This window comes from Rissa tridactyla, chromosome 6 (genome assembly GCF_028500815.1).
Source record: "Rissa tridactyla isolate bRisTri1 chromosome 6, bRisTri1.patW.cur.20221130, whole genome shotgun sequence".
Taxonomy (NCBI): Eukaryota; Metazoa; Chordata; class Aves; order Charadriiformes; family Laridae; genus Rissa; species Rissa tridactyla.
The window spans coordinates 58,162,049-58,187,807 of NC_071471.1; the positions used below are offsets into that span (position 1 = coordinate 58,162,049).

The 25,759-nt window shown below is 59.7% G+C and overlaps 2 protein-coding genes across 4 annotated transcripts in view; one reads left to right on the forward strand and one right to left on the reverse strand.

Moving 5' to 3' along the window:
* POLL (DNA polymerase lambda) overlaps positions 1-8,685 on the forward strand; it is a 28,606-nt gene extending 19,921 nt beyond the window's left edge. Inside the window, exons 10-11 of one of the 3 annotated variants that reach the window (XR_008467062.1) lie at positions 5,866-6,013; positions 8,003-8,108. Coding sequence is in view for 2 of the 3 variants with exons in the window: in XM_054206121.1 (XP_054062096.1) it covers positions 8,003-8,292 (290 nt within the window). In the remaining variant the exon portion in view is untranslated. The other 2 variants (XM_054206122.1, XM_054206121.1) reach the window with 2 other exon arrangements.
* Positions 8,686-17,384: 8,699 nt separating this feature from the next.
* On the reverse strand, positions 17,385-25,219 carry LOC128911149 (solute carrier family 2, facilitated glucose transporter member 5-like). The gene is given in 13 exon segments (XM_054205497.1): positions 17,385-17,624; positions 17,857-17,984; positions 19,517-19,592; positions 20,192-20,293; positions 21,501-21,611; positions 21,741-21,928; positions 22,277-22,409; positions 22,487-22,632; positions 22,896-23,020; positions 23,101-23,261; positions 23,735-23,833; positions 24,886-25,059; positions 25,061-25,219. Coding segments are annotated over 13 exon segments (1,842 nt in total).
* Between the last annotated feature and the right edge of the window lie 540 nt (positions 25,220-25,759).

The window sequence follows — 25,759 nt, forward strand, 5'->3', positions numbered from 1 at the left end:
GCTCTTACTTCAGGTGTGGAGTCAGGAAGGGATTGCTGTCAGCTTTTCCATGTTTCATCAAAGAATGGGGTATATGGGAGTCGGCTGCTGCTCTGTCTCCTGTGCCTGGAACACAGCTCGGTCTCGTGAGCATGGAAATGCTTTGGTTGTCCAAGGGGAATCTGAACAGCCTGGAAGCCAAGGCAGCATGGAGATGAGCAGCAAGAAACGTTGGCTCAAAAGGGAGATGGAAAAGCTGGAGAGGGACGGGCTGCTGGCATGGGTGGGCAGAGGCAGTGGGGGCTGGGCTGGGTTCTCTGTGTCCAAAGTGGAGTCAGAGCCAGACCGGGGCATGGGAGGTCTGAGGGGGGGTGTTTTCTCCCCCAGGAGGGCTGTGCAGCCCAGGGACCAGCCCTGAGAGGAGGGCGTCCTCATCCTTGGGGTCAGCCGGGCTTGGCCGGGCAGGGCCACAGCTGGCCTTGTTCAGGGCTGGGAATGGTTCTGCCCCAAAGGGAGGTTGGGTGAGGGCTCCTTGTCCCTCCGGTGGTGCTGGGGTGATCCTGGAGAATTTTTCCTAGAGGCTTATGGCTGGCAGCCCCTGGACCTGGGCCTTTTTCTGCCTGGGCTGGGGCAGGAGTGGGGTATGAGGCTGCTCACCCTGGTCCCTTGATGAGCACAGGTTTGCCTCCAGCTCTGCGTGCTGAGATGAGCTGTTCCTGGAGGGCTGGGGCTGCCTCTCTCACCAGGGCCGTGTGCTGGGGACATCACTGGAGGTGGGGGAGATGTGGCACTGCTGGCCCCTCGCTCCTTCCCCTTTGTCACCCCCTGCTCCAGGGACACAATTCACACCCTGGTGCCAAACTGGTGCTGCAGCAGCACATCAAAGCCCTGGCCCTGCTGTTTGTGCTGCTTTTAACCGGGGCGGGGAGGCCAGACGTGGGGACGTATGTGGCAGCGACTGCTCAGGAGCAGGATTGTCCACCCAGCCCCTTGGGTAATGGCAGTGAGGGTGGCCCTAGTGCCTACATGTCATGTGGAAGCTGCTGGCAGAGGTGTCCTGCCAGTCCCCTGCTCTGTAAGGGAAGGGGCCTGAAGTCTGTCTGTCCCCTCCCACCCCACAAATCCCTGCCCGTGAGTTTTGGAGGGGGCAGAGGGCCCTCCTGTGGCCAGCTGCAGCCAGATGGGCCAAGGATGGATGGGGGCCATCTCCCCTGGGTGCAGCTGTGGTGCATGCAAAGGGGCAGGAGGCGAAGGAGAACGACAAAGAGCTTGTCCAGAGCAGCTGGAGGTGACATTTCTGGATGCTGAAGGCTCCTGCTTCTCCCTCATCCTGGTGCAAGAGGAGAATCATGAGGGGCTGGACCATGCTGCCAACTGCCAGCCCTGGGCTGGACAGTCCCTCCTGCCCTGGATGGAGGGGGCAGAGCTGTCCCACACAGTCTGCTCTTTGTGCCCCTAATCCTGTCCTCCATCCCTCCACTCACTTGAAGATGCCAAGCCAGGGGCTAACTGCAGCCTGGCATCCCCTGAGGCCACATGCTCCTCTGAGACCCCTCTTTTGCCCTTGCAGCAGGGCAGGACCTGGCCACCCCCTCACCCCAGCATGGCTTCTGCCTCTTCTGAACCCTGGGGTGCCGTACTTGTGAAGGAGGCGCAAGGGATGGGGCTCTCGGGGTGCCCGGGAGGAGGTGGGTGCTGAGCCCCCAGGGCAGGTGCAGGCAGGGTGAGCAAAGACAGTTTTAGGCATCTCTAATGAGGTGTTGCCCGGTTCCTCCTTCCCAGGAAGGGGCTTTGGCTATTCCCCCTCCCCAGCGCCCCCCCCTTCCCACTCTTCCTGGCTGTGAGTCTGATCATCCTGAAAATTAAAAATAAACCCAAACGCAGCAGCACTTAGAGATTGAATGGAAAGTCAGGGAGCTGGGATGGGGGCCGCAGAGCCCCTCACTCCCGCCCCTCACCTCCCTGTGCCCCCAAGGTGGGCCCAGGCTGGGGGCTTGGGCAATTCCCATCTGCCCATCAGGCATGTCTCTGCCCCCCCGGGTAAAAGGAAGAAAAAGCCTGGGTGAAGTTGCTGCAGCGCTGAGCATTAATTAAACAGCTCTTCCCACCCTGCTCCCTACCCTGTGGGGAGGACACCCATCCTTAGCCGTCACCCTTGTCCCTGTGCAGGGTGGGGAGGGTGCTGGGGCTGAGGAAAAGGGGTACAGAGCGGGTGGTTTGGCTTCTAAGGCTGGCACTCCGTGAGTAAATATTTGCTAATGGCAGCACGGCTGGGCGAATGTGAGGGAGCTGCTCCCCCCACCGGAGCAGGCAGGGAAATGAATATGAGTTTATCATGATTAGGTGAACCCAGCAGGGAGAGCGGGAGAGAGAGGGCTAGGCAGGGAGGGGGCGGGCGAAGATGGATCTTTGCAATAAAATTAAATAAGGACACCAACTAGAGTCACTTCTCACACGCTCGCCCGCCCTCCCGCGTGCAGGGCCTCTCCCGCCTCCCGCGCTCCTCTGGCTTTGCTGATTTCTCTCTTTCCTCAAATTTATGAGGCCAATTATGAAGATGAGGTTGGAAGTTCTCGGAAGTTCACTAAATGCAAAGTGCGGTCCCTGCTGTTCCCATCAAATTAATTAACCAAGCGCTATTGATGGCCGGGGCGACGTTGGCACGGCGTGGAGCGTGAGGGAAGGGCTGCTGGGGTGCAGGCAGGGGGGGTCTGGCAGGGGGGCAGAGCTCCCTGCGGGGCGTCACCAGGGCCGGTGGATGCAGAGCGAGAGCCCTGCTTGGGCAGCCAGTGGGGAGCGGGAGTGAGGGATGCAGGAGGGGATGCGCCAGGTCCCAGCACTGATGCTCAGCGTCACAGCCTCCGTTTCCAGCACCGCTGGCCTCTGGCTGGAGGAAGGTACAACCTGGAGATGGCAGGGCTGCCCTGATGGGAGCAGGGAACGGACTTGTGGCAGGACGCTGTGCCATGTCCCATGGTGGAGGCCACAGCAGGGGCTGGTGGGCAGCATCGGCCTGTGCTTGGAAGAGCAAAGCCTGGAGCCGGTGCCCTCTCGGGCACCCCAGGATCGTCCTCCCAGCCGGGCCTGGGGGGGGATGCTGACCCTGATCCCATGGGGGTGGTCTGCACAGGGGCCTCACGCGTTGGTAGACAAGTGACTTTCCCTATGGCTTAGCAGGGATGGTACGGCCGGGACAGAGGCACTACCACCTTCCCTCGCTCCCCGTGTCCCAGCAGCACTCCCTGCCTGAATTTTGCTACCTGGGCTATGGAAAACAACCTGCCTGTGCCTTGCAGGTAAGATATCATGACCTGGGCACCCTGATCCGACACAGCCCCTTGGCCATCCCTAAATTTTGTGTGAGGCATCCCAACTCCATGCAGGGCTCGCAGAAAGGGTGGGTGGCTTCGTGGTGGGGGCAGCAACCGCGTGCCTACAGCACACCAGCTCTTACGGGGCAGTTCCTATGCCTGGACTAGGTGTGCCTTCCCCCCCCACCCCGCCCCCAGCTGTAGGGAATGGTTTTTGGGGATCTGACATGACCCCTGTGTGTCGCATGGTGCTGAGATGCTGCCTCTGTGCCCACTGCCCGTGGGAGCAGCTGGTTCCGTTGCTTGTCTCGGGGGGGAAAATTCACTCCAAGCAGTTTATACATCGCTCAGGTGTGTGTCGCAACACTGGCAGTGCTACAGCGAGTGCTTGAGGTTGTAAAAGGGTCCAGTACTGAGGCTCTGGATCAAACCCAGGACGTCTCCAGTCACCATGCCGCCATCCTGTGCCTCAGTTTCCTTCCTCCTTGAATTTCCTGAGGCTGTTTGCTCTTTGGCCAGGGTCTGGTTTTCACTGTGTGCAAACGGCAGCCCAGTTCCCGAGGAGCCATGGTAGCGTTTAGTGGCTGTGAGATGTGGCCAAACAAAGGCTCGGTCCTCACCTCCAAAACCGGCCGTGTTTCACACCAAATATACGTGCCATAAGGCTCCCTGCTCCTACCACCCTGGCACAGGGACCTCCCCCTGTAGCGCCATGGAGTCCTGGCTGAGAAACCCTTTTGCTGTTGCTGCCCGTGTCCAGACAAACCAGCTTGTTTGAGGGATGAAAGATGCTGGTTGTGTCCTCGGACCAGGGATGTCCCAGTGGGAGGCCAGGTCGGAGCATCCTCCATGTGCCCAGCTCCTGGCACAGCATGGACGTGCATCCCATGAGGACACACCAGCCCCGTGCATGGCTCCGGCCACGTGCCTCCACCATTCCTGCTCCTGCTTTTCTTCGCTGGCTTTACTCCTGCCCTGGTGATCAATGGGCTCTGGTCGGGCTGGAAAACAGCACAAACAGAGGCATTTACAAACCCGCTGTCTCTCCAACAGGGCCATAACTCAGGCTCCCCGTCACTGCCGAGAAGGGGAGGCAGGCGCTCCTGCTCCAACGGCAGCGCCGACATTTCCCCTCTCGTGGTAAATGCGTTACTTGGGGATAATTTACCTGCTTATGTCAAGTTTTAAAAAGAAATAGACTGGCTGCTCTGCAGCTCCTGACACTTGCAGCGTGCGCGCGTGGACACACGTGTCTACCCGGAGGAAGAAAAAAATAAAAAAATCACCTAAGCTGAAAGGAGCCGGGTTACAAACGCCCGGACTTCAGAGCTGCAGTCCCTGCGGGGAGTCTCAGGTGTCTAGTACCGAGGCTGAGCTCTCACCGCGGTTTGTCCCTCCTTGGGGTCTCCGGGGTCTGCAGCCACCCACCGGGCTCCCCAACCACACGGTGGGGGGGGGGGGGCTGCTCAGGGCTGGGTGCCCCACGTCCCCCGCAGTGTGCCGGGAGCGTCCCCTGCCCGCATCCCTTCTCCGGGTCAGCGGACCGGGGTGGTGGTGGTCGGGGGGAGATGCTGGTGCAGCCGCCCTGTCGCCCGTGGGTGAGGACCTCACCGGGGACCCTGGGCGGCTGAGGAGCTGCTCCCGTTGGTGCAGCCCCGGTGCGCTGGGCTCGGGCAGGCGCCGTCCTGGCAGGCAGCAGAGGGAGCTGGAGGACCGGGTATGGGCAGCAACGGGCAGCTGCAGGCAGCCCGGGCCTCTGCTCGGCCAGCACCACATTGGGGGGAGACCCCCCTCTCCACCCCCCCACCCCCCTCCAGCAGGGCAGCGGGAAGTGCTCCCCGCCTGCAGACTGTCCCCTCAGCCCCATGGTGCCACCCCTCTGACCTGGCTCCAGACATGTCACCCCTAAGGGCACCCGGCGCTGCTGTGGACACCTCCTGATGTGGACACCTCTTGAGCTGGTCCTCTGTCCCCCCCTCAAGGCTTTTAGGGGCTCAGCCCTCCTGCTTCATTGTGGGCAACTCCTCTCCGGCCAGACCCTGCCGTGTCCCTTGTCACCTCTGTAGCCAGCCAGGGTGGGTGGCACAGTGCTTCCCAACACCCTGAAGACCTGCTGGTGGGGACAGCATGGTCCCCGGGGAGCCTGGCTGGATGTGAGGGAGGCAGGGTAAGGCCTCCATCCCTGGGCAGCATCCCAGGGCTGGGGGGGGGGGGGGGATCCTGCAGCACGTGGCGGGTGCCTGTCACTGCTGTCCCCCAGTCTCCTTGCCCATAGGGAGCTGATTTATGTCCGGGCCAGCCTGTGCTGACCTCCTACTTTGGCTCAGGCATTATAACTAATGGCAGGTCAGCAGAGCTACAGCGAAAGTGAAGTGGCTGGTAGGGGGCCGGGGAGGGAGGACGCAGGGCAGGGGGGGCTGCCGAGGCTCTGGTTGCAACGGCACAGCTACCCAGAGCCAGGGGCAGCAGGGCTGGAGCAGACAGAGCTCCCAGCCTGTCCTCCTCCACTCAGTCCCCGTCCTCTCTCCTGAGGGCTCTCCCTGACCATGCTCTCCTCCTTTTTTACCTGCAACAGCGTCCTGGGTCAGCAACATCGAGCCTGGAGTGGTGGCTCTGTGTTGGGGGGGAAACTGAGGCACCCACAGACTGATGTCTTCATGAACATTACCAGCAGAGCACCAGGTACCTGAGCCCAGCCCCGGGACCAGGAGGACCTGGCACAGGTACAGCAGAGCGCGATGCCACGGTCGGTGGCCAGAAGCATCCCCCTTTGTCTTTTGCCCCCACCTCCATCATCCATGAGCTCTTGAGTGTAGAAATCTCCTGTGGGGGTTACATTCCTCCTGCTCCCTGCCTTAGGACATGTGTCCCTCTGGGTCCCAGACCCCCTACACCAGCACACATGGGCCCTGTGTCACTCAGCCCCACCGTGACATGCTCTCCGGGTGTTTTGGCAGTAAGTCCTGTTTGCTTTCCTGGCTGGGCTGGATATCCAGCCCACCAACATGGCCAAATTGAGAGCTGAGCTTTGGGGGGGACACCTATTTCAGCTGCCACCCCAATCCCTGCCTGCAGCAACTGCTGAGGTGGGAGCTCAGCACAGCTGTAAACCTTGATATTTGAGTACCCACTGAGCAGCTGCTCCTCGTCCTGGAATGACGCCAGCCTGACCTGCCAGCCCAGGTGGTCTGAGTGGGGTGGGGGAGCCCTGGGGGATGCTGTAAAAAACACCTGCCCCCCTCCTGATAAGGTGATAAGGATATGTAGCGATAGGATGAGGGCCAATGGTTTTAAACTAGAGCGGGGTACATTTAGATTAGCCATTAGGATGAAGTTCTTTACAATGAGGTGGTGAGGCACTGGAACAGGTTGCCCAGAGAGGTGGTGGTGGCCCCATCCCTGGAGACATTCAAGGCCAGGCTTGATGAGGCTCTGAGCAACCTGATCTAGTTGAAGATGTCCCTGCTTACTGCAGGGGGGTTGGACTAGATGACCTTTAAAGGTCCCTTCCAACCCAACACATTCTATGATTCTATGATAAGGGAGAACATTTTAAAAAATACCCAGAGCACAAGAAGAACAAGGTTTTTTGACTCCTGAAGCTCTGTGGGAGGGTTTGCACAACACAGTGATTCCCTTGCTGTCCTCTGCTTGGGCAGGACCCGAGCGTCCCCCCGCCCCAGGGGTGGCACTGCCATGGCTGGTTGTCATCGGTGCTCCCCAGGCTGGGGTTTCCCTGCCCCGGCAGGAGCGCAGCTTTGCCCGGGCAGAGGAGGGGAAACCGGGAACAAACTTGAGCATGGTCCCGTTGCTTGGAGGGCTCCCAACCTTGGCTGTAATGCAGGAGGTCCCTGCTTGACCAGTCTCCTGATTCTCCTGATTTGGCTTTAAATTTTGCTGGGAGGAGCTCTCTCTACAGCGTATTTTCCATGCAGCACGTGGTGGTTTGGCTGGGGACTTACCCACAGGGTGACACGTGTGACCCCCAGGGGCAGTGCAGGGTCCTGAGGCTAAGAGACAGTCCCTGGGGTGAAACCTGCATCCCCGCGAGATGTCTGCACAAACCTCTCCCCTGACAGCGCCTCTGAGACAGAGCCAGGGCCAGGTTTTGGCCAATGTTTGTATTGCTCTTGCACGGAGTTAAACGCCACCAATGTTGCCCAGATTTCAGGTTGGTGCTGCGTATGTGACACAGCCTCGCTGGCACCCCACCTTTGCTCTCTGCTGGGGAAGGATGAGGAGGGGGCAAACCGTATCCGTGTAAGACATTAGGGCTTTCCCCCAGAGAGCAATGTCTGCCTGCTCGCCTGCGCTGGGAAGGGCTTGTTTTCGGTGGGCTGTGTTGCCAAGGGCTGGGGTGTCCTGGCTGCCACCCCTTGGCCGGACACGCAGGGCTCCGCCAGCCTCTCCTGGCTCTGCCGGGTCATCTCGCAGGGGCAATGGGTCTGTCACGGTCCCGCCAGGCTTCCTGATACTGTTTGCAAACTGAGGAGTCCGCTGGTGTCCAGACTGACGCTTGTGCTCTCCAGCCGATAACGCACATTCCTGCTCCCCGCTTCTCATCCGAGGAGCCTTAACCATGCGGGGCTGCAGGGAAAGCTCGCATCCCTGCCAGCAGCCCCGCCCCGAGATATTTGTCATGTCCTTCACGTGACCCCATTGCAGGTGATTTTGCAACATTGTGGGAGTGATTTTGGGATTTTTTTTTTTAGGGTCCTTCTTAGGGCTAAGCTGGATTCAGGCAACAGCAGCTTGTGGCTTGCACCACCCTCGAGTGTTGGCCACTGACGGGTCCGGGTGCAGCATCCAAAGCTCAGCCCGGCTGGGGAAGCACGTCCTCTGGTCTGAACCTGCTGCAGAAGCAGGAGCTCGGTGCATTCCCAGCTGGCTCTCAGCGAAGGTGATTTGTTTGAAATCATTTCCATGGCCTCTGCACTTCTTCTGGCCGCTGGCTTCAGGAGAGCAGGTTAAATCTACAAAGGTAGCCAGCAGCAGAGGCTGAGACCTTCATTCAAAAGAAGCTGTTGGAGAACATTGCTCAGCTCTCATGCTGAGCAGGCCTAAAATTAGATCTGGGATGTAAAAGTTGGTGAGTATGGATAGGTGAGTCCAGCTCCAGATTAGCAGCTTTTGCTAAAGCTGGCATGCTCCCGCTGAAAATGGTTGCCATTTGGGATCAGTTTTGCTCCAGCAATATTTCAAGTTTGTCAACTCCCCTTTGAAGGCCTGGGCAGATGGAAGGGGCATGGGGAGCTGTAAATAAGTGGGAGCTTTAAAAAACTCCCTGAAATGACCAATAAATCCCCTAGAACATGACAAGGATCACTCACGAATCCCTCCAGAAGAAAGCCAACTCTGTGCTGAAAACAAAAAGAACTTGGAAAAGCAGGACACGTGGTGCCTGAGCAGGAAGCAGCCTTCATCTGAGCCTCCTTCTCCACTACCCAAGGACAGTGATGTCCCCTCGCAGGTCCCCGTGCCACCCACTCCCCATGCCTTGCCATGTCGTGCCTGGAATTGTGGGGCTGCAAGCGGCAAAGCAGAAGAAATGGAGAGTCTGAGCCTTCAGACTGCCCGGCACAAGGTAAATAACAATGCGCTGGATCCACCCTGTGGGGTGCGAAGTCCCTTGGCGTCACCCAGGTCAGGTCTGGCGAGGGCTGGAGGCTGCAGGGACCTTCCCCGCACATGGAGAAGATGGGAAAAGCCCACCAGTGTGGCCTCTCACAGTGTCTGCAAGGTACCAGCAGGGCTGGATCCAGCCATGTGGAGACACCCTGATGGCCATACTGAAGCTCCTCTCTCAGGGACTGGACTGAAGGCGCTGGTGAGGGTATCTACTCCCCGTAGGTCTGACCACATCTGTGGATGCACTTCAGGTCTCTGTGGAGAGGATGGGCAACGAGTTGCCGCTTGCACAGCTCCTTCTTCTGCACCCCAGTGCAAGGGGGACGAGGGTGTGGGGTGGGCAGAGGTGGGGAGGGAGACAGGACCTACCTCCTTGCTGGGGCGCTGGGAGGGGGGCAAGGGGTGTGCAGGCAGCTGGGCGGATGTGGGGACACCCAGCTACAGTGGATGGGGGGCACTGGGGAGGTGTGGGTCCGTTGGGAGAAGTGCCTGCGTGCGCAGCCCGGGCACCCCGTCCCGGGGCCATGGGGTGCTCATCCTCGCTGTGTACCCCATGGCAGGGGGCTCACAGCTCCTTTCCCCCAGCAGGTGCTGGATGTGGCCCTCTCCCACCCTCGCTGGCAGTTGTGGCCATCTCCTTGCCATCAAGGGCACAGCCATCGGTGTGCTCAGTGAGTACGGATGGCCATGTCCCCCCTGCCTTGGCGGGGGGAAGGTCTGGCACACCCCTCCCCAACAGCTGCCTTTCCCCAGCCCCATCCCAAAGCAAGTCGCTGCTTCCCACAAGCATCCCAGGGACCCCCTCATGCACTGTTCAACCCCCCCCCCACCCCCCATGGCCACCCCCTTTCTGTCCCCACAGGACCTGGTGGCCGGTGTCAGCGTCCCGGCTCTGCGGTGGCTGAGCGTCTTCCTGGGGTGACACCGTCCCGGCGCCTCTCCGCCACGCAGCGCTCCCCCCCCCCGCCTCGCACGCTGCAGCAGATGGTGGAGGTGACATTTGTCTGCGAGTGACGTGCTTGACAGTGGCCGTGTCCTCTGCCTCCTCCCTTCGCCTTGGATGGAGGAGCCGTGAGCCCACCTGGCAGAAGTGAGACGGGCAGGCACAGGTTGGTAGGGGGGTTGTCCCCTCCAGCCCCCCCCACCTCTCATGCAAACCCCCTGACATCTGCGCCTCTCATCTCCCTGCATCCCCCCACGTCCCCTCTCCCATGGGGCTGGGGCAGTGGGGTGGCCAGAGGGCCACCATCCCCAAGGGCGAGCGCCCGTCACTGTGGGGTGTTTGAAGGGGGGGATCTGAGAAGGGGGGGGTGGGGGACGGGCACCGGGGACTCCTGTTCGTTCTTCGTTTTCTGCCTTAATTAGAACCCGGAGAGACCAGGCGAAATCGCATTAGCGCGGGGCCCCGGTGCGCTGAGCCATCCATCTTTTTTTATTACAGCGTAATGGGGCTGCTCGCGAGGCGCCGTGCGATTTGTCACAGGCCTCGTTCCCTGATAACGGGCATTTGTCATCACTTTCTTCCCGTGTTAATGTCATCATCGGCGAGCTGACAGGCAGACCCGTTGAGGGAGCACTGGCGACAGACCACATCCGTCAACCTAATATTTCCATGGCTGTGGGGATCAGCCGGGCTGCGAACACACATTAAAGTGCTTATGAGGGGAGAAAAAAAAAAAATAAAATAAAAAAGCCGTTGTCATTAATTAAAATGTTAGTGTGAGCGTGTGCGCGGGTGGCGCTGCGTGGGGACAGGGTTGGGGGGGTGGGCTGCGGCACGGGGGGACACGGGGTGGCGCGGGTGCGATGCGGTGGCCTTTTAACGTAGCGCGCATCAGCTCCTGAAACCCATTTAAAAGATATTTGGGACTGGGGAATCAGCGGCGAGCGCAGTGGAAAGGTCATTGTTAATAAGGGGGAGCGTGCGGGGAGGGCACGGGCGGCCGGTGGAGGACGACAGAGACGGTCACCCCCCGGCACCTGCCGGGGGGTGTGTGTGTGTGTGTGGTGTGTGTGTGTTTGTCCTGTGGGGTGTATTTGAGCCACTCATGTCACGAAGTGAGCGGCCTCAGCGCTGCATGGCAGCAGGACAGGGTGGGGGGAAGGTGACCCCCGCAGTGGGGTTGTCCTGCGGCTGGGCAAGGGCAGGAGTGGGGCGTGGGGTGGGCTGGGGGTCAAGACTCGGTGGGGGGGGGGGGTGGGGGCAAGTGTCCCACTGCAAGCTGGGCACATGGTTGTCCCAGGAGGCTGCAAACCCACTGTGAGGGGTCGGAGCAGTCTGGAGGGTCAAACCCGTGACAACCCCCCCATCAGCAGCCAGGGAGGACCCTGCCCCAGGCCCCCGGGCCAGCGCAGCAGCAAGGGGGCTCAGGTCCTCATCCCATAGTATTTGGTTGTTACCATGGAAACAGGCGGTGGTGATGGGGAGGGGTGTGGGTGGGCAGTGGGGGGGTTTGTGACACCCCGGGTTTTCGGGGATGGGCAGTCTGTTTTCTGTGCTTTTCTGGGATTCCTGTGATCATACATAGCTGGAAGGTTTGGGTGGGTGGTTTTTTGGCTTGTTGGTTTTTTTGTTTGTTTGTTTGTTTGTTGTTTTTTTTTTTTTAAATTAGCTTTTGGGGTGTTTGGGAGGATTTTGGGGTGGGTGCCTCTTAGCCAGCTCTGCCCACTGCCCTACCGCCATGTCCTGGTACAACCCCGATTTGCACGGCAGAATGTGCCTCCAGAAGCTTTGACACAGCCCAGGGAAGGGAGCGGGGGCTGGTCCAGAAATGGAGTCCTAAATGCTTCTTCCTCTGCCCAAATCCAACCTTCAGGTCCCCTGGGAGAAATCCCTAGTATTCCCGACCTGCTCCTGGGACATGGAGCCAGAGGGCCGGGCAGTGGCAGGCCGCGGTGGGCAGTGCTCAAACCCAGCTCAGTGCAGGGAACACGGGGGTTTGCAAACGTGGCCGTGCACCTTCACCCCCACGTCCCCCAACGCAGGGGACGGGCAAGCTGTGAGGAGGGCCCCGTGTCTCCTATGTCCTGGGAAGGCTCCCGGCACTTTACTTCATCACTCTTCTTCTTTTTCTTCTTCTTTTCCATCCTTCCTTGTTCCAGACACAGGCTCTGTGCACGGGAGAGTGGACAGAGTGGCTTTTTTTAGAGACCTGGGCCCTCTGTGTGTGTGTGTGTGTGCACATGGGCACGCACTCACGCACAAACACAAGTAATTTCTGTTAATACACCCAAAAGTTGGGCTCCCCAGCCAGCACCTGGGGCTGTCACCCAGGTTGGGTGTTTCTGGGATGGGGAGAGCTGGGAGATGGGTAATTATCTCCAGGTGCTGAAGGGGAAACCGAGGCACGGAGCAGGGACTTGTGGTCCTCAGCCGTGCTGTGATTATGGGTCACCCCATCACTGGCAGCATCTGACAAGTCTGCAGATGGAAAAAGTGTCCGTGAAGTTATCTCAGGGCCGCCCAGTGGTGGCCGGGCTCCCAGCCCCATGACATCCCCGGATGGGTCCCCAGGCCCCCCGGCAGCAAACCCTGCCACCAAACCCCCCTCCGCCCCAGCTCCCCGCCATAAATCACTGCCCTCCATTGGCCGAGGACCTTTTAAAAAGGATTTATTAGGGGGAATTTAAGCACAGGCAGCGATACGGTTTCATAAATCGAAAGGCAATAGCGCTCATCATTACCGGTTCATTCAGGGGGTGGCATCCCCGCTCCCCCCCGCCCCATTCCCGCAGCCGTGCTAACAGCCCCCTCCCCAGCACCGCTGCCTTCGCCGCTCCCCTTCGCCTCCCAGTCTGTGGAGACCGCGAGCGTGGAAAATCCCCAGACAGGGAGTGTAAATGCTTGTTCTTTGTAAATGAAGAACATAATTAACATTAAATTAAGGTAATACAAATGAAGACAACACAGAGCCTGACAGGATGAGTGTTTGGGGAGGCAGTAGAGAGAAGTGATTCATATTTTTAATTTACTGTACAAATAGACTAGCAGGGCTGGGGGGAAAAGGGCCATCCAAGTGGAGTGGGGATTTTTTTTTTTTTTTTTCCCACTGTTGTTTTGCTGTGCTTTAAGCACACAATGACTATTAAAGTCAACTGCCCATATAATAGGACATCTCCTACATGACTGCTCTCCGAGAGGCAGCTTGCTGTAGCAATAAATTCTGGGAGTGCCATCTGCTGGTGCGCACCCTCCGCCGGGCACCCTCGCCTTGGCCACCCCCATGCCGGACATTCTAGCCTTAGCCACCTCGGCCACCATGACACCAGGCATCCTCGCCTCGGCCACCCCAATGCCAGGCACCCGCACCCGGACCAGCCCCAGCCCCCTGCATCCGCTGCCGAGATCTGCTCCCACAGAGCGCCGGACGCGAACCTGCCAGCATTAATACATAAGTATTATTTTTTTCTATAGGGTAACCAACACCTTTTTTTCCACACACACACCCCCAAATATGCCCTTAAATTGTTCATCATCTTTTTTTTTAAGAGGCTGAGGGGGTCTGGTTGATGCCGAAGAAATATTTTAGGTTTTTGAAAGAAACAAATCACTGTCCTCCACCCCTCCGAAGTGCTGGGTTTCAGCTCAGTGCCCCTTACTCAGAACACAGTTAAAAAAAATCACCCATTTTAGGTTTTTCCCTGCGGAAAGGCACTTGACCAGAGCCCATGTGGAATGCAGGCTCGACTGGAGCCCGCTCTGCACTTTAAGGCGCTGAGAGCTGCGGGCTCAGCCTGGGGAGACCCTGCTGTGGGATGACTTTCAGCCAGGAGCGAGCCAGATTTACTGTAGCACGAGGGTGTGCATGGGGCTGTGGCACCTGGAAGGGGCATGCTGCCACCGCCGTGTCATTGTCCCCTTCCCTGAGGGACTTCTGCCACCACTGTGCAAAGCAAAAACATGAGAAGGTGCAAGAGGACCCATTCCTGGCTGAAATCACCCTTCCCAGGCAGAAGATGCCCTGGAGCTGTGCCGAGAGCCTCTCCCTGCATCCCAGAACTACTCATCTTGGGGGTGTTCCTGATTTTGGGGGTGCAATCTTTGCACTGGAAGCATGGCCAAGGAAAGTGTGCATGAACCCACCTGGACTAAAGCCAGGGAAGGGGTTGTGCTGGGAGCTCTGCCGTCCACCACAGCACCTCAGGTTGCTTTGGGGTCCTCAAGGCCAGGGTGTGAGGCAGTTTTGGGTACCATCGAGCAGCAAGCCATCTTACGGAGATGCTTGGCCCTGGAACCTCTCCTCTGTTGGTAAGACAAGGCCAGGACCAATCCCGCGCCCACCTCCGTGGGCCAGAGGAGTGCTGCTCCAGCTCCCTTTTCTCCACATAGAAGGAGGCAGGAGCAGGGTGTTCACCCAGCTCGGAGCATGCAGGAACAGCATTCTACTCAAAACTGGTCCCTGATGGAGCCTCTGCAGTCAGGTGAGATTTTGGGGAAGAAAAGGCACCCCTGCTGAGGTGACAGGGACAGTTCTCTGTTAGGGCACCTGCTGAAATCAGTACAGGAAAGTTTCAGCCTCAGAAGCCTAGTGGGTCCCTGTCGTTATCAGGATCCATCCCCCAGCAGCCCATCCCTGCTGGAGCCATAGGGATCACGAGCACAGGCAGAGTGAGAATGCTCCTTGGCTTGTCTAGCCACAGCCTGGGGACACTTACTGCCTCACCATCAGTGCTGGCACAGGGACACCAGTGTGTGTCCCAACAAGCTTTCATCAGCTTCCCGGTCAGGATGTGACCATTCACCCTGAGCCAGGTACCCTGCAGGAGAGCTTCCCTGCAGGATCTGGAGATACCCAGTGATGGGCCATCACCATTTCCTTGAGGGACGCATTTCAAAGTATCTGGAGAGTTCAAACTGGGGCCTTTGTTCCCATTCCAGTTTGGCTGGGGTGAGGTCCAGCCCTCCAGGTGTATACCTCAATGCTTAAACTCACCCTCCCTTTAGCGTTGGGCACATTACAAGAAGACACTTAAGCATTTGGAGTAGGTCACCTTCTTCTTCATTTCTGCAAACCATAAGAGGATCAGGAGCACTTCCAGGCATCAAAGTAATTTCTCAGACTTTTCTTTGCACCTTCTCCAATCTTTCAAGGTCAGTTTGGACACTGCTAGAGGATACAGCCCTACCCTCACCAAGCAGAACCAGTGCTTTTGGAGGCCTAAATCCAGAGAGCTGCTTTGGACATGTGGAAGCAGCTTGGAGCCCACCCAGCCATACACTTCCCAAGAAGCTTGCAGAAGAGCGGTTGGGAATGCCTCCTTGGGCAGGGCAAGCAGAGGGGAATCCCAAATCCTGCTTTTGCAAGAGTACCAGACCCATTGCAGAGGGACAGCTTGGACTGACAGCCCCAAACAGAGATCCTGCCCCAACATCCTAAAGAAAAAGCTGATGAGAAGCTACTGTCCCACAAGCATGGGGTTTCCTTGCTCCCACCCTTCCAGGTCCTGATGGAAGGAGGATGTCCCTTGGCCGGTACCCTCACAAGGCTCCCCAAGAGCAAACGCACCCAAAAGGCACCATAGAACTTTGCCAGTGACCTCCAATCCTTGGAAAGAGGGGAATTCTGGCTCTGGTGGTGTCTGAAGACCTGGCAGAAATGGGGCCCAACCCCATGTTTCCCAGGTCTGCCCCATCTCACCAGCCAGCATAGAGCAGTCCTTGGCCATAAGGCAACACTCTGGCTCCTCGGACATGTGGAGGGGGGGCTGCTCCCAGGGGGGGCCATTGACTCCCACATGGGGGGTAGGAGGCATCTTCCAAGCTGCCCCACATGCTGGGTGGGAGAGAGAAATAAATACCGGAATAAATAAATACAAGTGGCAAAGAGGCCTGAAATGATGCTGTCGTTTGCTGGGAATGAGAGACACAAGTGTAATTTAGGTTTTGATATTATGAAAGTCTCGCTGCTCTAAAACAGCAGGGCACTCAGTGCCTCATTAATAAAGGATAAACTTGGAGTCTATTTACAATGCACTTTTTGGGGTTATTTACACTCCATTATACATATGTAATGCTGCACATATTTACCGCTCTGTTCTGCTGCCGAGAGCAGCCGAGTCGGGAGGGAGACGGAGTGGGAAGTGGCTGACGCTGTGGAGCCATGACCCCTGCTTTGACTGATGTCCCTTAAACAGCTTGAGCTGCAGGAGAACCCCAACCAGCTGCTGAGGATGGAGGGGCTGGGACTGGCACTGGGGGACCCAGCACCCACCCACCCCTGGAGACACCCCGAGGCTTTGCCAAGTGATGCAGAAAGGGTGAGCTCCTCGCATGGGCTGGAGCCCAGCACACCAACAAGTGGCCACGAGCACCAAACGTGCAAGCCATGGGCCCATCGTGGAGTGGGGAGCTGGAAAAAAGAGGGCTAAAGTATCTGCAACAAAATAAATCATGTCTGTGTTGGCACTAGAGGGCTTTGGCCATGCAGCCCTCTCCACCACCCAGCTTTTACCACCTACCAGAGCAAAATATTGTAGTTTCCCTGCAAACGGCAGCTCCCCAAAGGTCTGCTGGCCTGGGACTCCCTGTCCCCATGGTGTTGATGGGAGCTCCTGAGGGTCCTGGGCCACATTAGTAGCTGTGTCCATGGCAGCTCCAGGAAACAGGGTAGCCCTCACCACAGGATCCAGGGCAGAGAGATGGGAGAGGTCATGCTTGGAGAGCACCGTAGGGTGACAGCAACTCATGGGGTGCAGCAAGGGGATGGGGGTACACCCAGGACCCCTTTGTCCTCAGCAGAGTTTGGGAGGTTGCAGAGGTCCCACAGGAATGCTCTCTGCAGGGCCAGCATGCAGGGCTGGGCAGCGAGGGGCTGCCTGCAGGCTGGGGGTGGTGGTGGTGGGGCATGGTGGCTGGATGGTCACCTCCAGCTCTGAGCTGCTCCGTGGCCCTTTTCCAACTCAGCCTGTGTTTGCATGACCAATGTGGAGCAAAATGCCAAAGCCCAGGAGCCACCGCAGCCACCCATCCTAGGAAATGTGGGGAGACTCTGACCTTCCCAGCCAGGCACAGTGGGGAGGAGGAGAAGCCCCCCATCCCATCCTGCTGCTCATGGCACTAGGGAAGCACCCATACCTCCCAACTCTCTGCCATACCAGGTTGTGCCTGCCAGACGCCAGCTCTGGAGACGATGTTCTTTATTAAATACCTTGCACGGGCAGCCCTTGGCGAGTCCATGTGCCCAGCAGCAATGTGAACCCCCTACCCCCAGGAGGACCCCCTGTCTGTGGGAAGGCATCTTTTCCAGCATGGGGGTGATGCACAGTGGTCGGTGCAGCCCTGGCACACCATCAGATCTCATCCTGGCCACAGGCTGCAGTGCAGTGAGATGTCCTGGGGGATGCTGAGCTGGTGGAGTCCAAGCAAACTGGCTCTCACTTCCCTCCCCAGCCCCAAGCCTCCTCCGCCATCCCCAGCCCCCCCAGCCCCACCAGGGCAGTGGTCTCACAGTGGGAGGTGGGGGCATATCAGGGCAGGCTGGAGCCCGAGACCTCCAGGGAGCTGCTCTCCAAGGCCCCATAGCCATCAAGCTTCATCATCCCGATGAGGTGGGTTGGGAGGGAGAGGAGGGAGTGGCGGGTGGTGAAGATGTGGCTGATCTCCATGAAGGTTTTGTTCTTGGTCTCGGGGATGATGATGTAGACGTACAGGGCCACCAGCAGGCAGATGCCACAGAAAACCAGGTAGCAAAAGGCACCAGCTGACATCTGGGGACAAGAAGAGAGCAGGGATGGGGCAGAGCCAGGCACTCCAGACCTGGGCATGGTACGAGGCAGTGTCCCCTCCTGTCACCCTTCCTTGGGCTGGCTCCGGCCAGCAACGAGCTGAGCCAGGAGCGGGGGCATCCCTGGGGTTAAGCCTGGCTTGGCACACTGTCCTGGGGGAGCAGCAGAGCCGTGTCCATCCCCTCCTCCTCCCCTTGCCCCTCTGGACTGGTACCTGCAAGAAGGGGAAGATGAAGCCGATGGTGAAGTTGCAAAACCAGTTGAGGGACCCCCCCACGACGTAGGCGGCTGGGCGGTGCGACTGCGTGAAGAGCTCGGCTGTCATCAGGAAGGGGACACCAGCTGCGGAGGGAGGGGACAGGTCGAGGGTCTGGGGGACAGGTTGCCTCAGGCACCCCCCAGGGTCGACAGGTCCTGCCTGTCTCAGCCCCGCAGCCACAGGGCTGGAGCCCAGCAGGACCCAGAGGTCAAAGTGGTGGTGTTGGGAGGGCTGGGGGAGACAGGGAGCACCGGGATGGGTGGACCAGCGTCATGCCCTTGATCTCCCTTTGGGACCCGTATCAGTGGGTGAGTGACGTCCCCCCGGCAATACCACAGGTGCACCTTGCTGAGCGCTGAGGCCAATTTCACAAGGTACTGGATTGGAAAGTTTCAGACTGAGTCAAAGTCAAGGTGGAGCATTTCATCTGGATCCTCATCTTGCAATAGTTTGCCTAAATGCTGATATTTTAAATTTCATGTAGATCACAGGCACAGAGAAACATGGTTTTGGTGCTGCCCATAACGCCCCTTCTAGCCTCCCTCAATCAAAACGGTTTAGCAAATTTCCTTCTATCGAGCACCTAAAAGCTTGGGCACCGTGGCTGATTTGGACAGGAAAGAAGCGACCACATTTCCAAGCACCAGAATTTCCTGCAGGACACAGAAATTTACCAACTGGCTTTTCCCAAGTTGTACTGTGGAAAAAAAAAGACAGAATGACTGAAGATGAAGACCCAAGCCAGTGTGGCTACTAAAAACTGGACAAAGGCTATAGCTACTTCTCCTGAAAGGACTCAGCTCCTCCTGCCGTGTGTCACTGAGCTGGCAACCCTGGGTCCCAGGACAGTCCCTTTGCTGGAGGGCAGGATCCAAGGTCCAGCGCACATCCCAGGGCAGACAGGGATGTGGCAGGGGACTGTATTTGACGTGGTGACACGGGTTGGGTCCCACTGCCTGGGACCTCTTTATAAAAGGTGCTCCAACGGAAAAGACAGACCAAAAGAAAGTGTCAGTAAGTGAAGGAAGAGCAGAGGCCCTGATGGACTCTTACTCACAGCTTGCCCAGAGTAGAGACATATATTTTTTTGTTTTAAAACTCCTATTCATCATTGTTTGTGAACAATGAGCCATTAAAATCCTAATTAAAGATGTAATTACAGTGAATAAAGTCAGGGCTGAAGATGAATTATAGATCTGTTAACAGCTCTGCTAATACATCAACTGGGTAAACCAGTCCAGGTTTCACTCCTTGCTGTCCGAGCCCGCCCTCACACCAGTGCTGGGTTAGGGGCAGGACGATGCTCACCAGCCGCCCTGTCATGGGAGCAGATGACACCTCCAGAGAGGTCTGGGGAAGGCTGCCAGGGCTTTCTCCCCACTTGGCCTAGGAGCAGGGATGAGGAGGAGGTGTTGGTGTGTGCCCCGGGGACGTAGGGTGCTGGAGGGGCTTGTGGTGGGGTCTTGTTCGTGGGGAGCAGCATGGTAAACCAGGGTCTGGCTGTGGGGAAGGGGCCAAGGTGCTGGTCCTGCCACCTGCCTGCAAACCCCCCTGCTCCCCCTGAGACCCCCATTCCCACCCCACCGCCCCCGGCTCCCTCCGGCCCCAGACCCACCTGGTCCCATGCAGAAGCCGGCGATGATGCCGACCACGCAGACGACGCTGACGTAGCGCATCCAGGGCAGGTCAGTCTGCGGGGGGACACGGGGCTGGGGGATGCTGCAGGGGTGGTGGCCCTGAGCTTCATGCCCAGCGTCCCCAGGACTGGGCTTCACGCCTGCCCCTCGGCTCAGCGGTGGCCCTTGAGGACAGTGGCCATGCAGGACACATGGGGGAGGCGCAGACCAGCAATGGGTGGCTTGGGGCAAAACTGGTGAGGGTCAGCCTCGACAAAGCCCAGCAACTCGTGATGCTGAGACATCCCCAGAGCTGCGGGATCATCCTCCGGGAGCAGGCAGCAGAGGAAGGACCCTGCAGACCTCTCCACCTCCATGGCATTTCACAGCCACCTCCCTGGGGACAACTATTTCTGCAGAAGAGCTATCAGAAGCGGCAGGATTTTTCTCATGGATTTGGCTTCTCTTTTTTATTGTTTGCTCTGAATTTTCCCCCCCTTTAACTTTGGAGGGAAAACTTTGCTTGGAAGAGCCATCTCACCTCCCATTTGCATGCACGCCCCCTCCCCTGGGGTGATACCCATCCTTTCATCACCCAGCTCTCATTAATGAACATAGAGCTCCAGCCCTGGCCCTATCAGTAGCCCAGGGGGGTGGCGGTGGCCAGACCCTACCTGCAGCAGCAGGGAGACAGTGATGCCAGCAGAGCAGATACCCATGGTGCAGAAGCCGGTGATGATGAGTGGCCGCCGGCCCAGCTTCTCGATGGTGAAGCACTGCCGAGGGAGAGCAGAGACTGATGGGGGGTGGGGTGGGTGGGGAGCTCCCCACCAGGTTGGTGGCACCCCCTGAACCCCAGATCCAGCTGAAGGTGGGAGGATGCTCCCAGTGGTACCTGGGGGTTGGGGGCAGCCCCAGCTTAGAGCTCCAGGGTTGGGGCAGGGGCACGGGAAGAGCCAGGACTCCCGGGGTGAGCAGGCACCGGGAGGCAGTGGGGTCCCGCAGAGCCCCGTTAGGGCGCGGGGTGGGGGCTGGATGGGGTCGGGCCCGAGCGGAGGTGCTGGGCTGGGCATGGGGTGTTTGCGGGGCAGCGGGCAGAGGAGGCCGGGCGCGGGCAGGCGGCGCGGCGGCGGCGGCTGGAGCAGGCAGGGTATTGACAGCAGAACAAATGCCTGTAATTTTATAACCAATCTCGGCACGTCCGTCGGGGGCCGTTTGTGGGGCTGCTCCCGAGCAATCCGGCTGCACGCCGGGCGGCTGCCGGGGGCTGGGGTGGCCCCATGGCCAGGGCAGGGGAGAAGGGGAGAGGGGGGCAGCCTTTGGAGGGGCAGGGGGGGGATCAAGGGGCCCCACTCTGCCGTGGGTTGAGCTACGGGGAGAGGGGAGCAGCTTCCCACTCAGCCCCGGTTTTCTGGGAGAAGCCACCCCCCCATCCATCCCTCTAATTGTCAGGGAGCGGATTTAGTGCTGAGTGGCTTGGGCTGGCCCCGGGTGACACTCGCAGATGGGACGAGGGCCATAAATCTGCCTGGCCCAGTGCTAACTCTCCAGCTAAATGAGGCCTGGCTGGGGGGGGGGGCCAGGGCTGCTAGCCCCAGGCCAGGCCAGTGCTAGGCTGGGGGGGCAGATGGAGACATGTGGCTCTGCTACAGAGTGACCATGAAATTGGGAGCCAGAAGGAACCGCTTAGCCCCTTCCATCACCCCCACCCTGCTCCTGCCTGGCATCTCCCCCCAACCTCCCTGCTACCCCCTCACCCCAAAATTCTCCAGCCCCTCCTAGATGTGACCCGACAAATTGACCCCCTCTCATCCCATCTCCCCAAATTTTCCTGCCAAACCCTCTGCCCCTCAGAAAAGGGGCTGTGCTGTGGCATGGACAGCATTTGGGGTCCCTCCAGCAGCCCCTGTTTGATGGTGCTGGGAGCTGGGGACAAGGCTGTGCCACCGAGGGGCTGCATCCGTCTGTCCGTCCGTCACTCACCCCGATCAGCCCCGCGACAACTTCGATGGCGCCAGTGCCCACGGTGGTGTAGGGGATCTCGGAGACGGGGATCCCGGCGTTCTCGAAGATGGTGTTGGTGTAAAACCAGATCTGCCGAGGAGGGGGACGTAGCGTGAGCCGGGGGGATGGAGCCATGGGGTGCTTGGTGAAATGAGTTGCCAGGTCTCAGCTCAGCCTCTGCAGAGCCAGGTCCTGGGGCGAGGACCCCGCAGGGCTTACGGCATCGATCCCCGAGAGCTGCATGCCGGCATTCACCACCACCACCGAGACGGTTTGCCAGCGGACGGAGCGGTCTCGCAGCAACTGCCAGACGGAGACCATCTCCACAGAGGAGAGCGACCGCTGCTCCTCCTTCATCTCCTCGATCACATCCTGCACGTCGGGTGTCCCCAGGAACCGGTGCAGCGCTGTGGGGAGAGTGGGAGTCACAGGCATGCATCCCCCCATCACAGCGTGGATGCTCATAGGTAGGGTACAGGGCAGGGGCTTGGCTCTGCCTCCCCAGGGGACCTCCCTGACCCATGGGGCTGAGCATCCGTAGGAACCGAGGAGATGCCTGACACCATGGTGGTGGGCACCCTGGAAATGCTATGGCGCAACTGGGTAGGAGTGAAGGGCTGAAGCATAAGGACTATGGTGGGCTGTCAGGTCTGGGCGTGGAAGGATGCTGTGAGGATGCACCTTGGTCTTGGGAGACCTTGGACAAGCACCCAGCACCTCCCGGAGCTAGTCCCCACCCCGGGACATCCCCTCACCCTCAGTGGCCCTGCAGACGTCGTTTCTCTCTATCAGCAGGTACCGTGGGCTCTCAGGGAAGCAGTGCAGCAGCAGGAGCTGGAGGGAGGTGGGAATGACCACCACCGACAGGAAAAGAGGCCAGAACCTGTCCTGAGAGAAGTCAAAACAGCACGTGTCACAGGAAGGACAGAGTAGGGTCCAGCGCACATATGGGGTATTGTGCTCACCTCGCCCAGCAGCTCCGGGAGGCCCAGGACCTGTGCGAAGAAAACCCCCAGGCAGATGAAGATGGTGGGCACGAGGCCCAGGAAACCCCGCAGGCTCTTGGGGGCAATTTCTCCCAGGTAGAGGGGCACCACGCTGAGACAGATACCTGGGGGGGACAGGAGGACTGGGATGGGAGAGGCAGCCAGGAGGAGGGTGCCCAGCCAGACCCTCGGTGCATCTCCTCCCATGCCCAGCACCATCCACAGCGGGGACGCATGGCCAGGGAGGTGGCCCTCTCTGCCCCATGGAGACCCCCATCACAGAACCTGTGACCATGGGGGATGACCATGACCATGACTCTAGCCCCCTGGGAATGGGCTGTAGGGGACAGAGCCATGAAGGGGCCATGCACAGCCCTGCAGCACCTACCTGAGTGGAGCCCTGTGATGGAGCGGCCAATGATCACCATCTCGGGGGACCCCAGCTCCCGGCTGAAGCTCATGAAGCCACCGGCCAGGAGGACGAGGAGAGCACTGCGGCTCAGCGTGCCTTTCCTAGCAGGGTACAAGCAGCAGGGCAGCCCCTCCGGCCCCATCCCATCCCTTGACCACCCTGTCCCATGTCACCCTCTTACCTGCCGTACCGCTCCACCAGCACCCCCACCAGCAAGGAGCCCACCAGCCCGCCCACGGCAAAAATGGAGACAGTCAGGGAGTAGAGGAGGGTCAGGGAGCCGGAGGCCAGCCCGTGCCCATACCGCTGGGACCAGGTGGCATTGTAGAAAGCCTTTATGTGCTGTGGGGCAGAGAGAGACACCAAATGCATTGGGAGAAAGGGGAAGACAGGGGAAGACAGACCCCATAAGGGAAAAATGCCATGAGTTTAACAGCATTGCTGGAGATGCAGGGCAAGACATGACATTGGGGATGACTGGGATGCGCTGGTCTGGTTGCTCAGTCAGCCTCAGCGCCAGAGGGGTTTAAGGACAACTTAGAGGTGCCACAGGCAGAGCTGGAGCTGGAGCAAAGAGGTTGTGGTGAGGTTTCCCAGGCCTTGCCTTCCAGGGGGAAACAATTTTAGGGGGTACAAGAACACAGGCTCCCACGTCCCTCCCATGCCATCCTTCTCCTCAGACTGGCTCTGTGGGCAGCGACCTGAGGGAAATGCCAGCATTTTGGTGTGGGGCTGCCAGGTAGTGATCCCTCCACCCTCCCAGGGAGGGATGTGGAGACCTTCCCCTGCTCCCGGAGAGGCTGGGCCTCCCTTACCGCCGCCGGCGAGTTCACCACAGCCAGGTTGTAGCCATAGAGCATGGAGGAGCCGAAGGACACCAGGAAGGTGACTGACAGCAGGGGGAAGGTGAGGTGCTGGGAGAGAGAAGGAGGGATCAGCACAGCCAAGGTCACACATGACATGAGCTGCGTTGGGTCATTGCCCCTTTTCTAGTAGGGATGTCCCTGTCCCAGAGAAAAGACCCCATCGTGATGGAGCCCTGTGCTGAGCACCGCTCCATGCCACCGCCCAGCACCCAGCCTGGCCAATCCGGCTGCCCCGTGGCTGGTCTCGTGGCCGGTCTCGTGGCCATGGCATGAAGCTTTGTCCTGGCGATGGCCCAGATCAGGCTGGTGGTCCCGGCTGCCTGTCCCCAACACCCCTGTCCCGGGGCTGGCCGGGGGCAGCGGGCAGAAAGGGGCAGGCAGAGGAGGGAGAGACACCCGTCCCCTCTTGCAGACGGGGGCTCCCAAATGGCACGGCTGCGAGCTGCCCTCCCTGCCTGGGAGGCCCAGAGCTGCGGAAAGGTGCAGTTCCCCACGGCGAGTCCCAGCCTCCCCCAAAACGCCACACGCACCCACCCCCTAAGCCCTTGCCCCTACCAGTGCCTCCATCACCTGCTCCGGCTGCAAGGGGGGACCTCGTTGCGGGGATTCGATGGCTGCGGAGGGACACCCTGCAGCCCTGACCCATCCCGGGGGGTTGAGACCAGCCCACCCCGGGATCAGGGTGCCCAGCAGGACCCAAGAAGCACTCAGGTCACCCCCCCCAGCCGCAGGAGCACCCCTGGGTGCTGCACCCGGCTGTCTCCCCTGGAGCAACGGGCATCCCACGGCCCCGCAGGGACAGGGCTGTGTCGGGGCGAGCCTGTGTCCCTCGGGAGCAGCCCCGCGTCCCAGCATCCCCCCCCCCCGCAGCCCCCCCAAGCACGGTAGCCGGATCCGTAGCACCCAGCAGCTCCCGGCTCACGCACAGCAAATCCCCGCTAATCCCATCAAGAATCCCGAGCTGGGAAAGAGTGGGAAAGAGGGGGGAGTGTCAGGCCTGGGCGGGGCGGGGGGGGGGGGTGGGTGAGAAGAACACGGGACACCCTGGGGCAGACGGGAAGCGGAGAAGGGGCAGCCCCCCCAGCCCGCAGGGAGCTCACCCCGGTGATGTCCCCGCCGGGCCGCGGGGTCCCTTTGCCGACGGTCGGGGCGAGGCTGCAGCTGGAGCCGGGGGAGGGAGGAGGAGGAGGAGGAGGGCGGGGGGAGGAAGGCAGCCCCGGTCCGGCTGCCTGGCTCGTCTCTCCCATTTTTAGATGGAAGGAGGAGAGGGAGAGGGAAGGGAAGGGAAAGGAAGGGAAGGGCAGGGCAGGCAGCCCGGGTGCCCCGGGGCTCATTGGAGGCGCCTGAGCGGCCGGAGGAGGAGTCCGGGAGCCTTCCCCCCCTCGCCGGGGGTGGGGTGAGGTGGACTGTGGGGTGGCATTGGCAGGCGGGCATCTCCGGGCTGCCCAGCCCGCTGAGGGGCCACGGTCAGGCCCGGGCACAGCAGGACCAGCAATGTGATGACGCCCTGCCGCCGTTGAGCCCCCCCCCCGCAGGTCCCCTCCAAACGGGGGTGGCTCCCGGGACCAGGGGCAGCATCCCTGCATCACCCCTGAGGCTGGGGGCAACGGGGCAGCCCCACATCACCCAACACCCCCATCACCCCCCGGCTCCTCTCCCACCCTGACAGACGTGTGGGGCAGATGTGCCCCCTCCTCTGCGACACGGGTAGGAGGGCTGGCACCCACATGGCCATGGCTCAGGGTAGATGCCTTTCCCGGACATGGAGGGGCACAGAGGGGCACAGCCCCAGAGAGGAGGGACTCGGCTGATGGCAGCTCAGAGGAATCCAATTTTGCTGCGGCCAGGAGCTGCCTCCCCTGCTGCTAATGAAGTGCCTTTAATTAGCAGCCTAATAGCAAGCTCTTAATTTGCCGAACAGCCAGTTGAAAGGATGGGGGACCCCACGAAGCCACGGCTGGCAACAGCTCCAAG